This window comes from Rana temporaria, chromosome 3 (genome assembly GCF_905171775.1).
Source record: "Rana temporaria chromosome 3, aRanTem1.1, whole genome shotgun sequence".
Lineage (NCBI taxonomy): Eukaryota > Metazoa > Chordata > Amphibia > Anura > Ranidae > Rana > Rana temporaria.
In genome coordinates, this window is record NC_053491.1 from 219,179,856 (window position 1) to 219,198,272 (window position 18,417).

The 18,417-nt window shown below is 40.7% G+C and overlaps 1 protein-coding gene across 1 annotated transcript in view; it reads left to right on the plus strand.

Annotated features, from left to right (window-relative positions):
* Window positions 1-18,417, plus strand: part of WASHC4 (WASH complex subunit 4) — a 117,663-nt gene that overhangs the window by 37,586 nt on the left and 61,660 nt on the right. Inside the window, exons 10-13 of the mRNA XM_040344269.1 lie at window positions 7,043-7,163; window positions 8,479-8,602; window positions 8,697-8,824; window positions 15,841-16,001. Coding sequence (XP_040200203.1) covers window positions 7,043-7,163; window positions 8,479-8,602; window positions 8,697-8,824; window positions 15,841-16,001 — 534 coding nt within the window. The remainder of the gene's footprint in view (window positions 1-7,042; window positions 7,164-8,478; window positions 8,603-8,696; window positions 8,825-15,840; window positions 16,002-18,417) is intronic.

Consider the following 18,417-nt stretch of genomic DNA (forward strand, 5'->3'; position numbering starts at 1 on the left):
TAGATGCTGAAAAAGCATTCGACAGAATGCATTGGGCCTACATCTCAAACTCTAGCCAAATTCGGATTTCGTGGATTTATCCATTCGGCAATTATGGCACTATACTCTCAACCTACGGCCAAGGTATTCACATCGGGTATAATCTCTAAAACCTTCTCCCTTACTAACGGAACCAGACAAGGTTGCCCATTATCCCCATTAATTTTCTCACTAGCCATAGAACCACTTGCGGAATATATAAGATCAACCCCCGACATCAAAGGTATAACTATAGGACGATATGAACATAAAGTAGGACTATTCGCAGATGATATTATACTTCCATTATCTAATCCTACTTCTTCCCTGCCAGAAGCTCACAAATTATTAGAAAGATTTGGTGAGGTGTCGTATTGCAAAATAAACCAAAACAAATGTTACGCTCTTCCTATGAACATCCCTATGACGCTAATTAATACTTTACGCAAAGAAAATAACTTCAACTGGGACAACTCCACAATAAGCTATCTGGGAATACAACTCTCCTACCCACCAACCAAAATTTACGAAGTTAATTTTCCCAACCTTTTAGAAGTAGTCAACAAAGACCTACAAAATATACAAAAAACACAACTTTCATGGGTAGGAAAAATAGCCGCATTTAAAATGCAAACTCTCCCTAAAATATTGTACTATTTTAGATGCTTACCCATCCCAATCCCTGCCAAATTTTTCATGCAACTAAACACAAAACTTAAAAAATGCATATGGAATGGGAAAAAACCCAGAGTGGCATTCTCCATTTTAACCACCAGAAAATCTTTAGGAGGAATGAACCTACCTGACATCAAAAACTACTACTATGCAACCCTATTAGACCAGATGAGATATTGGTTCATCAATAGGGAAGATAAACTATGGTTAAACATAGAAAAACAAGTCACAAAAAGACATGACCTGTATGCCCTAGCAATAGCTTACGCTATACTTCCAAAGATTAACATTCCCAACTTACTTAGTATCAGATCCACATTAATAGCTTGGAAACATATACTTTCAAAAACTAAAAATATCCAAAATAAAATAAAATTGATGATACCGACAGGAGCACTCAACTATTGTAGAATACGTCTAATTGTAGATGAATGGGTTAAGGAAGGTTTTCATCTTTATGGAAATCTACCCTTGCAATACAAAGAGATCACTCTAACCAAACTGAGGAAACACACCAGACTAAAAGAGTTCAATCCGACTGACCCTGTAGAAATCCCCTTAATTATATGGCAATTTTTTACCCGACAAAATCAACAAATGATAAAAGGAATCTCTCTCTTTTACGATCTACTATCTACCCACCCATTTGACAACAAAAACGCACACATGATTAAATGGGAGAAAGATTTAAAGCAAGAATTTACCTGGGACCAATGGAAAAAAGCATTCTATATAGCTAGCAAGTCATCAGCATGTATTGAACACTGGGACAATGCACAAAAGATAATAAATAGATGGTACCTGACCCCATATAAGTTAGCGAAAATATATCCCTCAACGTCTAATGAGTGCTGGAGATGCAACGATCAGATAGGAAACCTTTTACACATATTATGGAGCTGTAAAAATCTACATAGCTTCTGGAATTCAATTACTTCCTTTATAGCAGATCTCACAGGCATCCTAAATAAACTAGACCCTGCCACAGCTTTACTAGGTATCAATTTGGATATCTATCCTAAAGAATATAGAACAATTGTATTCCACACACTAGTAGCAGCAAGACTCACTATAACCAGCCTGTGGAAATCCAAAGACGCACCCAACTTATCGACAGTTATAGCTAGAATCAATATACAGGCCCAATACGAATTAATGCTGGCTTATAAAAACTATTCCATTACTACGTTCAGAAAGAAATGGTTAGCTTGGATCACCCATCCTAGAGCATCCAAATACTTAAAAGAGTGTAATATTTAATCTATTGTCAAGTTTGAATTACGTCAAAGTCAGATATATGCTTGCCCCAGCTGTAATGTATTATCCTGGACCTACTTTATTGATCTGTGTAGCAAGTTTTGTTAAGTTCATTTAATTTCTGTGTGTGTAGGTGTGTATGTATGTATGTATGTATGTGTGTGTGTGTGTATATATATATATATATATATATATATATATATATATATATATATATATATATATATATATATATATATATATATATATATATATATATATATATATATATATGTATATGTGTGTGTGTGTATATATATATATATATATATATATATATATATGTATGTATGTGTGTGTGTATGTGCATACATTTGCTGTTTCTTTATGATTTTCTATATACAAATAGTTAACTCAATTGGGAGCCTAACCATGCCTACAGATTGAACCCAATAGGGGTAGGCTGGTACAGGCTACCAAATACTATATTGTTATAAGAACAATCTTATGAACCAAGGTAACTCGGTTGGTTACTTAGGATTAATGTGACAATTTTAATCTGTACTGTTAAGTAAATACTTTCAATAAAAATCTATTGTAAAAAAAAAAAAAAAAAAAAAAAAAATATTAATGTAGTACTACAGGCAATATAAAAAAGGACATACTGTATGTATTTATTAGCGTATAACACTCACTTCTTCACCCTGCAAATCGGTTACAAATAGTGTGTGTGTGTGTGTGTGTGTGTGTGTGTGTGTGTTGTATGCCGATACTGAAATTTGGGCTGCCTTGGAGAGAACGGGAAGCGGGACGAGCGCCGTCGGAGTACATACAGCAAGAATATCTCCTGTTTACTCAGCAGCCTCTGTAATAGGAAGTCTCATCTCCTGGGCCAGCATTGGACCAGTGTTTTGACCTATCATAGAAGCCGATCCAGGAGGCGGGACTTTGAATTAAAGAGGCTGCCGAGTAAACAGGAGATTCTCGCTGTATGTAATCTGACGGTGCTCATCCCCCCTCCCCTCCCTGAGATGGGCATTGATCAGGCTACATTCATGGCAATGGGGAGGCTGCAGATGGACATTAATCAAGCTGCATAGATGGGCAATTGTGAGGCTTCAGATTGGCATTGATTAAGCTACATAGATGGGCAATTGTGAGGCTTCAGATTGGCATTGATCAAGCTGCAAATGGGCATTGATCAGGCTGCATTGATGGGCAATTTTTAGGCTGTAGATGGGCATTGATCAGGCTGCATTAATGGGCACTGACCCTTATTTTGCTTCAAAGTTGTTTACTTAAAATGTAAGTTTTTTTTTTTTTTTTTTCCCCCCTGAAACATCCCTCTTAAAATGAAGGTGCGTGTTGGACGCCTGTGTGTGTGTGTGTGTGTGTGTGTGTTTTATATGCTGATAAATACAGTTTATTATGGAGTCTGCCGCTAGTTAATACCTAATGTCAGCTTTGCTATCACTTTAAATAGTTTGTTCCAAGCTGGCCCAAACAAACTATTTTATTAATACTAATACATGCGGCCATTGTCGGCGTTGTATAAACTGTATGCAGCATTAAGTAGAGCTTCGTTGTGGCAACAGTACTGGGAATTCCCATTCCACTCCTGGAACAAAATTGGGTTGGGTGTAACGCTGCTCAGCCTTTCACAGTAAGCCTTTTATTATTAACGAATATAAGTGATAGCAAAGCTGGAGTTAGGATTTAACGAAGCAGTCTTCTGTTGATCTGGCTGATCTTCTTTGTTAACTTTCTTTAACAGACTAAGCTGTCTAGCAAAAGTAACATTTAGAGGTTTGAGACAAACCATTTTAACACTAACATGCTTACAGTGATCCATTTATATTCATTTATACAAAGTCTGTATCCCAAAGCGAAAAGAAAACTGTTGCTGTAACTGCTTAAAGTGTTAGGGAGTTTGGCTTCAATTTATAAGTAGCTTAAGCCTGGTACACACTACAGATCGCTGTACTAACACAAGTGATGTTAGTACAGCAATCTCCCCTACTGTGCTATTATGTTCTAAAGAGGGACCAGCCCCATACTGAAAGAGCCTGGTATGGATTGATGGGGGACACACAGGTTGCTTTTTTTATTTTTTTTATCAAATTTGTGTTCAAAACTGATCAGATGTGAGATTCATATTTTTTTCCAAAGAAGGCAATGAGCCTGAAATTCGCATCTGAAGTGCACCGCAGTGCTCAGAAAACGCACAGCATTTTTTTTTTTTTACATTTGCTGTGAATGCGCACTGCTGCTGCACTACATTTATGTAAACCGGCTCCATAGAAAGACGGTTTGATCCACATGTCATGCGAATCAGATACAGTTTAAAATGCATCCAATTTGCATGTATGTGAATGGACCCTAAGACAGGAAGTGTGTTGCTGGACAGATCAACGGTTGAAAATAAAGGGGGAAAAAAAGCCTAAAAAAAATAATGCAGCCATGACATTTAAAGAGGTTGTAAAGGCAGAAGGTGTTTCATCTTAATTCATTCTATGCATTAACTGTGTGTAGCACAAAAAAAATTATAAAGGTAATGGGAACCACAATATAAAGTATAGGAGGAAAGTGGGGCTCTGTGGCAAACATAAAAAAGAAGGATGTACCAGAGAGGGGACAGTCAAAAGTGCCACAGGGATATAGTAATCAAATAAATAGGAAACAAATGATCCAATTAATGACAAAATGTATTAGTAAAAAAAGTGGTCATAACAAAGACAATAAAGGCAATCTCTCCACCTTCCACCATCATAAAAAGTGTCTAATAAAAAATATACTTCATTCAACAATTGTAAAAATTTTAAAACCAAGTATTAACAGTGCTAATCGAGGAATCTGTAATTCCAGGAATGATATGCATCCATATCCTGCAATGAAATGAAAATTAAATGAAATAAACAAGAGTCTTTAACCCACTTTACTCAGAAAGTGAGGCTTAAAAACACAAAAAAGTCCAATACTCAAAGCAAAAACACCACTTCAACTGTTTGGAGTGAAGAAAATTCATTCTCACTGTTAGTGAGGCTCCCATAATAAGTTCATGCAAACAGGAAGGAAGATGACATAGATCTCAGTGGCTGTAAAACGATGAGTAATTCTTAATTCCGTCACTGCGCCTACTTTTATATCTCCCTTTGGTAATCTACTCACCAGGCGTCCATTCATAAGTTGCCTGATAAGATCTCTCTGGTCATGGCAGACAGCCCCTCTCGGGATAAGCGGTAGTGCTGGTCAGTGTGTAGATGAGTGCGGCAGTGCGAACATAAAAAGATACAAGGGAAGCTCCACATAGTGTTAAACTGTTTAATGTCAAAAGACAATCCCCCCCCCCCCCCCCCCCGTATACAAATGTGCTTACAAGATAAACCTTGACAGAAAGCGTGTCACATTGAAGTTTAACGTCTATCTCACTTAAATCGGTAGTTCTTTACAAATAATTACTGCTGCGGTGAGTCCCGTGAAGACGTGCACTACAATGGACTGATGAATCGCGTGAACACGCCCTGACGCATTTTGTGATTGGCTCACGTCTTCAGAAGGCGTTGACTGTGTCTTAAAACATCTGGGCGCCATCCATGCATCCGCATACCCACACATCAAATCATACAGCATTCGCTATAAAATGGGAAGCTGGGGTAGGCTAGCCAAAGCTTGTAGGGCAGCCCTGTAAATTCCAATAGCCAGTGAGTAGCAGTCAATTTATGTAATAACTCGGTTATCTGGAGAGCTGCAAGCCAAGACAGGATCAAATGGATACAAATTCCAAAGCAGTCTCACGGGTACCACTGTGATAAATGTGAGCTGGTGCCGATGTCTGAGTGGGTCGAATGATAGAAAAGGGCAGCAAATTTCCAATAGCAAATGATGGCAGTAGGGGCACCAATCAATGAATACAGTACATAGGCAGCTATGCATGGACAAAGTAGACAATGTCCTATGCAGGCAGGAAAACAATGCAGTGATCAGGCATATTTACGTATCCGAGTGTCAACTTGAAAGCTCCATGAATCCGATGAAGCCTAATAACAGTGAAGTGGATCCAGCCTCCCATTAATTCTTCCTGTGGCACGGCACACCAATCTTCATAAGGAGACACCGCACCAGGTGTATCTGTGAGCGGCTCACAAAGGTCTATAGCTGATTCGAGTGTCCCAGTACTGCAGTTGGATACATGCCATCTCGGCCATGCTGCATTGGAAGTGAAGGATTGCAATGGATGGCGTCAGACACACAAAGGGAAGACGTCAAAGTATTTCGCTGGGAGTCCTCAGCTTTGCTGGGAGTCCTCGGCTTCTTCAGGACGTGGAACCCTAAAGCTGAGGCGTGTATAAATACAAAACATGTATTATAAATACACCTTCAGACCCAGCCTCTCTTTTTATTTCTTCAAAAGGGAACCAATAGCATAATGTGCGTATTAAAATAAGTATATGCCTGAATGATACTATATCGCTCACGTAGGTGAAATCTGCATTTGAAGGATCCCAAGACAAAAAATTGCCTATGCATTGCACACACAGCAAGCCACTACAAATAATATTAAAATAAATGAACAAAAATGTGAAAACAATATAAAAGGGCCAGATCGGGGTCTCCGTGTCGGAAGGGACACCATGGGGAGCTGTGAATCAGCTCGGGTGCCCCCATAGCAAGCTGCTTGCTGTGGGGGCACTGAACAGGAGGGAGGGGCCAGGAGCACAGAAGGGGGACCAGAGAAGCAGAGAATCTGGGCTGCATTGTGCAAATCCACTGTAACAGAGCAGATAAGTATAGCATGTTATTTTTATAGGGAAAAAAACGAGCCTTTATAAACACTTTAAGGATTGGTAAGCATTAACAATTTTTGTTTTTGGGTTTAGACACCCTAAACTTTTCCTACACTTTAGATTTCTGTATTCAGCATGATGCTACAGTATTTGGTGAAGACAGTGGTACACCATCATGGCCTACTGTCATTGCATATAAACTCAGTTCTTTAATGCATGGCTGCAGAACTCAGAATTCTGTATAGTATGGCTCTTTGGGAGCCTCCCTATAGACTTACAACTATCCTCTGTCTTTGCTGGCTCGATAACATGTTTATTCTCCCCTACAGGTTATTAAAATCTGTACATCATAACCCGGTGAAATTTGGAATTCGGGAGGATAAACTGAAACCTTTTGAGAAGCTGCTGTTAAAACTGGAAAGTCAGTTGCTTGATGGCGTCTTGTTCCAGGTAGTAAGCCATATCAGTACACTGGCTAGACATCTTGTAATTGAAACTTATTCATAATGCTGGTAGTGAAATTGACTTTTTAGAAAAAATTACAGGCAATAAAATTCACTGAATATATTGGCAATTACAATAGTTGCTCTAAGTGTTGAATCCTCTGAATGGCAAGGTAGCGGACATGTTAATTTGAATCCCAAATGCTTTCTTGTGACATTAGTGTTTCTGTGTGTATAGTACAGCACCAGTCATTGCATACGGTGCAAAAGTAAACGCACACAAACTCAGCAGAGGAATTCGCTGCTAGTGCTGTAAACTGGAGGTCCAGGGACTTTTAGAGATCATTTTATTATAGTATAATACTATAATTTACTTTTATGTTTATATGTTATGACTTCATGTATACTCAACACTGCAGCATTTTCTTGGAGTTTTTTTTCAGTATTATACTAGCACATTCAGTTTGTTTTTTTAAATGTTTAGAATAAGTGAGACCGGGTATATTTTTCTAGTGATGCATCTGATAAAATTATTTGTACTTGGGCATTGTAGCAAAGCAACTTGTACCTGATGAATATTTGTTACTCTAAAATTATTCCTATAGCTTGCGCCAAAGTATTCCTGCAGCATGTAGCTTTAGTGACCTGAAACCTGAACTTCTGGCATATAGGAAGAGTAGGCATGCCTTCTCATTCTCTAAAGCCCTGTACACACGATCGGTTTGTCCGATGAAAACAGACCGATGGACTGTTTTCATCGGACAAACCGATCATGTGTGGGCCCCACCGGTTTGTTTTCCATCGGTGAAAAAAAATACATGTTTTAAATTTTTCCTATGGCTAAAAAACCCGATAGAAGAAAAACTATTGTCTGTGTGGAAGTCCATTGGTAAAAAACCCATGCATGCTCAGAATCAAGTCGACGTATGCTCGGAAGCATTGAACTTTTTTTCAGCACGTCGTAGTGTTTTACGTCACCGCGTTTTGGCAAGGTTGGATTTTTGACTGATGGTGTGTAGGCAAGACCGATGAAAGTCGGACATCCAACGAAAAAAATCCATCGGACTAGATTGCATCAGATATCCATTTGTGTGTCAGAATGGCTTGTCACTAGGGGTGGACTTTCAGAGGGTAGCATGGAATAAGGGTGCTGGGCTACGGAGGAGTTTTTCTGGAATATCACATGTATACTTTTGCCCCATCTGGTTATCATAAAAAATATATATTTAAAGATATTTGAATTTGCTTGCATGCTTCCTCATCTTTATATAGTCTTAACATTTTATTTGTTGTAATGCTTTGTGCTCTTTTATGTCTAACAGGGCTGTGTTGAACAACAGTTTGACTCCTCCAATGGGGGAGTATCTGTCTCAAAGAATGGAACCTTTGCTGAAGAGTTTGCACATAACATTCGCACAATATTTTCTAATGTGGAAGTTAAACTAGGTGAGTCCAGTTTTCCTGTTCAGTTTCAGAGATCTACAAGCTTTTATGGTGTGACCTGTGATGTCAGCTAGTTTTCTTCTCCATTACTCTGCAGGAGAAGCCTCTGAAATCGATCAGCGGGAGCGATATGTGGGGCTCTGTGGCCTTTTTGTACTTCACTTTCATATATTTCGGAGCGTGGACAAAAAGCTTTACAAGTCTCTCCTGGATGTGTGTAAGAAGGTATGGTGTCATGTTGCACTCTCAAAGCACTGAAAATATCCTTAAAGAACTGCAGATTTACATCCAAAAGCAAAAATATAGTATATTTCTATATCTGTCGTTAGATGCAGTGGCTGCATTCATTTTATTTTCAGGCACAGTATATTACTAGATGTCTATTAGGTCTATGATGAACTGTAACATTGTAACTTACTGTGCTGAAATAAACAGGGTGCCCGACAAATGTCACATTGGGAGCAGTGACTTTGTCCGTGCAGCTGCTGCATCCCAATTGACAGCTATGGGATGGCCTACATGCGGGTGAACAGAACACCTGTGCATCCCCAAGAGGGTAAACCTTGACCTCACCTGGAACACGGAGAATAACCGTATAAGTAAAGGGGGAAGCACTCACATTGCCACGTCCGTAAATTTGGGAGAAAAAGGAAATTACTCTAAAAAGTTAATAAATGGTCGGACTTTGCAGGCAACACAGACAGGAATAATGAAAAATACTTTATTACAAAAAAACAATATACACCGAACAACACAGTATATAAAAATATGAAAAACCATATAAAGTATGAAAAAATGGCACGCGTTTCGCCGTGAGGCTTATTCAGGACGAACAAGAGAAGACAATATGCAAAAAAAGGAAGAGATCGCGCTAAATAAGTGATAAGTGAACAAAAAGTGACATAAAGTTCAATGAATAAAATGTCCCGCCACAGAGGCAAGTAAATAAATTCTCCCAGGTGATAAACTCAATCCACAAGGAAAAGTGCTGGACAGAAAGATCCTCCACCAACGATATAAAAGCCTCTTACCGAATAAAATTGATCTCTGGTTTAAGAGAGATCAAACTGCGCATAAGAGGCATGAATGGATATCCCATAGGCAGCAATGGACAGCAACAGCGGTGAAATCCTAGTGAGTAATCTTTACAGATGCATCTCTCGATGGGTCATCCAGGGATTTAAGAAAGCAGAAAGACTCCACATAGCGTAATAACGTCTTGGTTTAATGTCGAAATCAATAAAATAACACTTACATGTCAATGTAGGCAAACGAATAAAATTTGAGCCGGCCCGCTCGATACACAGCCTGTATCAGGTAAACAGTACGCGGTGACGTCAGCACGCCGCCTCCCAACGTTTCGTCGCAAACGGACTTGGTCACGGGATACCCGTGTTTTTTTTCTTTTTCACTGTTAACAAGCGCAATATTTTTTCTTACAAGAGAAGACAATAGTGGTAAGTAAATTTCACTATCTTAAAGTAATCCGGACCATATAGGCATAAAGATATCCATATGTCGGGGACTTTACAGGTAGAAAATTTCAAAACAAAGTAAAGAAGTGGCCAAAAAGATCTCCACAGGCTCGAGAAAGGCAAGAAATACCTCTATGTAGAATATTTATTGTGAGGGGGTGCCACCCACTTGGCATGCAAAAAGGTTTAGTTCATATGCGTGAAGGCCTTAATACGGGGGCAATAATCAACAGGAGTATTGGAGACTCATACGCTCCACCTATACCGCAATAAGTATACTAAGGTCCTGGATTCAGAAGCACACACAATAATATTAGGTAGCCCTCTGGATAAATCAGGCCAAACACTAATAGGCCCCCGGGAGATAGCCTGTGCTAAAATGAATGCCTTCACGCTTATGAACTAAACCTTTTTGCATGCCAAGTGGGTGGCACCCCCTCATAATAAATATTCTACATAGAGGGATTTCTTGCTTTTCTCGAGCCTGTGGAGATCTTTTTGGCCACTTCTTTACTTTGTTTTGAAATTTTCTACCTGTAAAGTCCCCGACATATGGATATCTTTATGCCTATGTGGTCTGGATTACTTTAAGATAGTGAAATTTACTTACCACTATTGTCTTCTCTAGTCCGTCCTGAAGAAGCCTCACGGCGAAACGCGTAGACACACAGGGGAAACTTTTTCATATTTATATGGTTTTTCATATTTTTATATACGGTGTTGTTCTGTGTATATTCTATTTTTTTGTAAAGTCTGACCATTTTATTACCTTTTTAGAGTAATTTCCTTTTTCTCCCATGGATTCATACACTCTGTGAATGAGGCCTAATGCAGCGACCTCGTCTAAGGCCTGATCAACTGTAATATATTACATTTTTGTACTTTGATTTAAATGTCATTGAACAAGTGCAAGATAATTATATGATATACTGACAAAAAAAGAAAAATATATAATACACACACATACATACATACGCAGTATATTACACCCGAAACGATATATTAATATTTCCTTGTTGGAGAGAAATGCGGTAACACCATTCATTTGGCTTGGTGAATACATTTTAAAATGGATCTGGGTCTCTTCATCTGGCGTTAGAGAGACAATGGAGCATGAACACTTGTATTTTGTGTTAAGTTGGCTTCAGGCTTAGAAGGACCTGTGTCCTGAATATCTTGATTTTTTTTTTTTTTTTTTTTTAAAGCTGCTGGGTCATGCAATAGATAAATTAAGGACTGTAACCATGGTAATATTGTACAATCCTCTAATGTTGGTAAAAGAGTTGATGAGCAGAACCTTAAATATACATTATAGTCTTTTAGTGTATGTAAATGTAACCAGATTAATGTAAGCTTGCAACATTTGCGCATTGTTTGAACTGAGATTTTTAACGGTGAGGTTTAAATAAAGGAAGGAAGAGCAACCATATCAAGCTTACGACCGAACAGTCTGCAATTTATTCTTGGAAATGTAGCATTCTTGTTTGAAGCATACTTATATTAACCACTTGCTTACTGGGCACATAAACCCCCTTCGTTTCCAGGCGAAATTTCAGCTTCCGGCACTGCGTCGCTTTAACTGACAATTGCGCGGTCGTGCGACGTGGCTCCCGAACAAAATTGGCGTCCTTTTTTCCCCACAAATAGAGCTTTATTTTGGTGGTATTTCATCACCTCTGCGGTTTTTATTTTTTGCGCTATAAACAAAAAAAGAGCGACAATTTAAAAAAATATATTTTTTTTTACTTGTTGCTATAATAAATATCACAATTTTTTTTTTAAAAAAACTTTTTTTTTTCTCAGTTAAGGCCGATACGTATTTTTCGACGTATTTTTGTAAAAAAAAAAAAAAAATCGCAATAAGCGATAGTGTTATAGTGCCTACGAAATGGGGGATAGATTTATGTTTTTTTTTTTGTTTTTTTTTTACTAGTAATGACGGCGATTTGCGATTTTTTTATTTTTTTTGTCAGGACTGCGATATTGCGACGGACGTATCGGACACTTTTGACACAATTTTGGGACCATTCACATTTATACAGCGATCAGTGCTATAAAAATGCACTAATTACTGTATAAATGTGACTGGCAGTGAAGGGGTTAACACTAGGAGGTGAGGAAGGGGTTAAATGTATTGCCTCATTGTATTCTTACTGTGTGGGGGGAGGGGACTGACTGGGGGAGGTGACCGATGCTGTGTCTCTATGTAAAGAGACACAGATCGGTCTCCTCTCTCCCTCACAGCACGTGGAGCTCTGTGTTTACACACAGAGCTCCACGTCCTGCTGTGTTACCGGCTGTGTTTACCGACGATTGCGAGTGTCTGGCGGACATCGCGGCCGCCAGGCAGTCGCATCGGCTCCCGAGCGATGCGCCGGGCACGTTGTTTCCTCGCTGCGTGCCCCCAGCGGCGCGCACGGGGAACAACAACAACAGGACGTCCAGGGACGTCCACCCGGCAGTTGAGAGCCGCGCTGTGGACGTCTTTCGACCATAGCGCGGATCTCAACTGGTTAATTAATGGTGCTTTTCTGATCTTAAAGGATAAGTTCACACGTTACATGTTATACCCATATTCAGGGTGTAACATGTTACAACGCCACCGGCCTCGGATCCCCATTGTAACAGGTAAGGGGGGGGGGGGGGACTTCTCTTCCATCTCTTTGTTACAATCTGCAAAGAACATGGCCATGCGGGCCTCCGCCCACCCGGTCGCATCATTCAATTACAGAGTTCTGTGAATGGAAAACGGCAAGGTCCGGCAGCCTTTGCGGCTGTCGGCTTGTAGTTCTCAATGAACTACTACGGTGCTGTTGCACGCTGTGGTAGTTCATTGATGCTTTTTGTTTGTACATTGTACGGCCAAGCAGTTACATACTGACCGCTTACACACAGTCTGCAAGAGCCCCGCATTGCACCCACCATCTGCGGGTCATGGGTGCAATGCTTTCCCAGTTTCCATTAAAATAAATGCACATTTTTTTACCTGCAAAAAGATGTGCATTTATTTATTTTAAAGTTGAACTTATCCTTTAAAGATTAGCAGTCAGCGATAAGTTTAGAAATTGAAGAACTCAAACATATGCTTTCTTTCAGCAATGTTTAGTATGGTTTTGCAAAGCATTACAAGCCATAAAGGGCTGAAACGACCTATAAGCAAACATACCGGTACATGCTTTTCCCTGTTTGCTGCAGCTAGATTCATTCAACAATGACATGATTCATGGTAACTAAGGGCCAGTTCACACCACATGCAGTGTGGTTTTTTTTTTTTTTTTTTTTTTTAGCATCGAAAACGCTTGGAAAGAAGGTTATATGGTTTCCAATGGCATTGTTCATAGCAGTGCAGTCAGTTCCAGGATGTTCCAATTCTAGAAAAAGAGTAGAACATGCTGCATTTTTCAGTGGGGGTGGGGAGGGTTTCAGGAACCTGTTAAAAAGAAGAAAAATGCATCTTGAAACACACAAAAAAAACCTGCAATGGAACACAGCAGAAACGCATCCGTAACGGATCTGGAGTGCGGTTTTGTGGTTTGAACCAGCCCTAAGAAGTTTAATGAAGGCTCCCCCACTTCCAGTCAGATTGCCACAACTATCTTATAGGACAGTCACAGCAACTCCCCCCCCCCCCCCCCCAAAAAAAAACATTCTGGGACTCAACACAGGTCCCATAAGACCACAGGACCAATCACAAAGCCCGGTTCACACATGTGCAGTTGGAAACCAGCTGTGAAGCTGCAAGATGCCAGCGCCTGCACTCCAAAGCCAGTTGAAGAATCAGCTTGGGTGAGGACAGCCGCACTCCTGGGAATTCCTGAATTGTCCTTTAATAGTAAAATGGAAATACACTACAATCAACAGCAAAAATAAGTGGGATACACAGATGACATTTCGCACTGATGCTCGGTGCTTACTCAGCTTATTTTTGCTGTGGATTGTAGTGTATTTCCATTTTTCATTTAAAGGACAATTCGGGAATTCCCAGGAGTGCGGCTGTCCAAATTTCTTTCTTTTGTTCTCTGCTATATGCATTGCCAGCACCTGTGGTCTCCAGGAGGCGGTTGACCAGCTAAGCAGCTCTATCGGGAGCGGTATTTCTTTTCTTTCCTATTCAATACCAGGCACATATACACAGTGCCGATCCAGACCTCCCTGGGTCCCTAAGCAAAATGACATGTCACATTAAAGTTGAGAAGCAGGGGGGGGGGAGTGTTGGGGGGCGCTGCTGCCGACATGCTGTGACATGTCACATTGAAGTTGAGAAGCGGGGGGAGGGGGTGTCCTGCTGTCGGCAATGACATCTTGCATTAAAGTGGGAAGCGGGGGGTGCTGACTTCTTACCTCTTCTCCCATGCAGCCAGCGAGTTGAGAAGTGGGGTGAGGGACTGAAAATGACTGCTCACCAGGCGGGGCCTCTAGTAATTTGGGGGGCCCTCCGCATCAGTGCCTCCGATAGGCGGCACTGATGGGCACCGATGGGCGGCACCGATGGGCGGCACTGATGGGCACCGATGGGCGGCACTGATGGGCACCGATGGGCGGCACTGATGGGCACCGATGGGCGGCACTGATGGGCACCGATGGGCGGCACTGATGGGCACCGATGGGCGGCACTGATGGGCACCGATGGGCGGCACTGATGGGCACCGATGGGCGGCACTGATGGGCACCGATGGGCGGCACTGATCGGTACCAATGAGTGGCACTGATGGGTACCTATGGGCACTGGCACATATTTGGCATCAATTTGCATATGTGGATGGCCATGTGGGATGTACCTGGCCATCCACATGCTTGGGGCTTCCCTTGTGGTCCAGTGTGGGCATCCGTGGGGGGCTGCGCTGATAAACAATCAGCGCAAACCCCCCGTCAGGAGAGCCACCGATCGGCTCTTCTCTACTCGCGTCTGTCAGAAGCGAGTGAAGAAGAGTCGATCAACATCGTGATCAGCCGTGATTGGACACAGCTGATCACGAGGTAAAGGGCCTCCGCCGGAGGCTCTTTACCGAGATCGGAGGTGCAGGGTGTCAGACTGACACCCCGCATTACTGATCGCCACGATGTGTGCCCCCACAGGCGCGCCGGCATGCTATCCTGCTGGACGTCAATAGACGTCCAGTCAGGATAACGGAACCACTTCCCGGACGTCAATTGTCTATTGACCAGGCGTGAAGTGGTAAATGGTTAAAATATGCGTATCTAATTTGCACATTTTCTTTTTAAATATATAAAAAATTGGTATTAAACCCTCACATATACTCAATGAAGTGACTGGCCTCCAGTGATACACAGAGATAAAACACAAATCCTCCTAACATAAGTTGTACCTGTTTATTTGCAATCTTCTTTTCTCTACAGCTGTTTAAAGTCCAGAATTTACACAGGATTATCTTAGCTCTAAAAAGCAGGGGGTGGAGAGCTGAAGTTACATCAGTGAGGAGAGCTCTGAGAGCTGATTGGAGGGAAGGGACACCTCCTTCACACAGGAACAGAGCTGAGGCTGTCGGTCAGATGGATGGTCCCTCCTCTGCCACCATTTTTCTCTTGGGGTCATGAAAACTTGTCCCGGGTGACTTATGCTTATAGCAGAGGAAGGAGGCAGCGGAAAGAAATGACACTTAGTGCTCTGGAATGAGACAAACACACACACTAGAGAGATATGCTTTGTTTATTTTTCATGTCTGAGGTTTCCAACCATTTTAATATATCTGAGATTTTGCTATGTACGTGTTTCAGTATAAAGTGGAATTTTTATCTGTATTGTAGGTCCCGGCAATCACTCTAACAGCCAACATTATTTGGTATGCTGATAGTTTTCTAATCCAGAAGGTACCAGCTGCAGCCAAACTGATGGACCGGAAGAGCCTACTTGCTATTAAGTCTCAGAGAGAAACTTTTCTACAGACTAAGGCCCAGTCACTTACCAAGTAGGTCCATTAAAACTTGCAAACCACTTCACATATATGTGGTATCATTATAATCACAAAGGTTGATTGATTGATTGATTGTATTTGGGGGTGACTATTTTGTTTTAATAATTGAGGGTTGTTCAAATCTGTTAATTTTTCTTTTTAATTAGCCACATTTTGTTTTCAATTTTACATTATTTTAGGTGAAGCTGAGTAAGTTAAAGCTATTCAGTATATGATTAGTTAGCTAGATATTTTTCCATCTTATGCTGGCCATACATGGTTTGAATTTAGGCCAAGGTCTGCCGTTTGAGCCATGGTGGTTTGTCTGAAAATGTCTGCCCGAACTGTGGCTGCATTCAATCAGATGCAGTCACTGTTTGGCTTTCTGAAAACCACATCAAATACATTATCCAGTAGGGGGAATCCTTCTCTCCATGCTGGATGAGAGAACCCATTGACATCTTTACATATATGGCTAGCTTTTACAGATCCTATTAGTTGGATAAGAAGATGAAACGCACAGTGGGGGTTTAGACTCCATCAGTTTGTGTTCATGCTCAGAAGCACTACATCATTTCAGTTAGTTAAAGCAGTTGTAATCCCTTACAGATACCCAGTGAAGGGACTATATCCTCAGGTGATACAAAGAGATCAAACAAATCTTCCTAAATAAGTTGTATCTGTCTTTCTGCAGCCCTCTTTTCTTTACATCAGTTCAAAGTGCTAAATTTCTTGTCTGAGTTAAAAGAAAAAAAAAAAAAAAAAAGGGCGGAGAGCTGAAATTACACTCTGCAGATTTCAGTTAGAAGAGCTCTGAGAGCTGATTGGAGGGAGGGGACTCCCCCCTTCACAGCACACAGAAACAAAGCTCAGGCTGTCAATCTGTTGGAAAGCCCTTCCCTGTCACCATTTTTTTCTTGGTGTCTGGAGAAATTGTCACAAGTGATTCGTGTAACTCAAAACCTGCAACCTCCCCTATGGAGATTTTTTAAGGGTAAAAATTTGACTCCACGAGCGGGCGCAATTTTGAAGTGCGACATGTTGGGTATCAATTTACTCGGCTTTCAGACTATAAAAAAAATTGGGCTAATTTTACTGTTGTCTTATTTTTTAATTCAAGTACATTTTTTTTCCCCAAAAAAGTGCGCTTGTAAGACCGCTGCACATACGGTGTGACAAAAAGTATTGCAATGACCGCTGTTTTATTCTCTAGGGCAGGGATCCTCAAACTACGGCCCTCCAGCTGTTGCGGAACTACACATCTCATGAGGCATTGTAAAACTCTGACATTCACAGACATGACCAGGCATGATGGGAATTGTAGTTCCTGAACAACTGGAGGGCCGTAGTTTGAAGACCCCTGCTCTAGGGTGTTAGAACCCCCAAACATTATATGTATTTTTTAATGTATTCATTATAAGTAATTTTCTTATGTTTTTAACTTGTAAACTCTGAGTCTGAAAAACAGGCTAAGGGCTGAAGTGGTTAAACTTTGCCTCGCTACAAATTTACGCTTCAGAACATACCGTTTTTTTTCTGCCCATCCCTTCACTGTATTATGATGATTGACAGAGGCATTCGTGATATGCTGAAAATCAGGCGTGGCCGCACTCATAGATCCTATTTAGGTATTTTTGTATTTATTTAAAAAAAAATCACTTGTGTTTGCCATCTGAAACATTTGGGTATGCTAGAAGTGTACGGGAGTTCACTTTAAAGTATCCAAATGTACATGTCTAAGAAAACATGTAAAACAAAACATAAACTTGTCAATATGCTCACAACAATGTCAGTCCCTCAAGTTGTATATGGCCCTCCTGCATTGTACTGTTGGTTCCATACTATACCTGAAAGCTTCAGTGGCCATTAGTTTGGGATGGAGCCAAATGTAGCTGCAGGAACAGAGGTTTCCATTTGGATGATTGGGCTATATGGGCTTTAGGGCTTTTTAGAGCTGTAAATGATGTATAAAAACACTAATTGGAAAAAACAGAAAATTACCGCGCTAAAATGAACTACAGTGACATAAGCTGCAACAACTAAGTGTTATACACACAGAAAATACAAGGAAAGAAGAAATGAAGTTGTGCTGTGATTAAATACTAACAAAACTAAACTAATAAAGTGTACATATAGGGACCATGTGTGAACAAAGTAACCCTTTTACATTGAATAGCAATAAGTCCAAATGTGAAACAAAGTTCAAAATGGCAAAGGCAAGCCAAATCAGCTTGCAGCTGTACTCCCAATTGGAAAAAATATTGTGAAAAAAATCTTGTGTCTTAAACGTTGAAACCAATCCTGATGATAGGAGGTCCAATATGTAGTACAAACTAAATGACCACCACCAAAGATACACCTTTAGAAGATGGGGGCTTACCAGAAGGCAAGCATAACAAGCCTGCGACTGTAAACCCCAGCCTGGGCATTT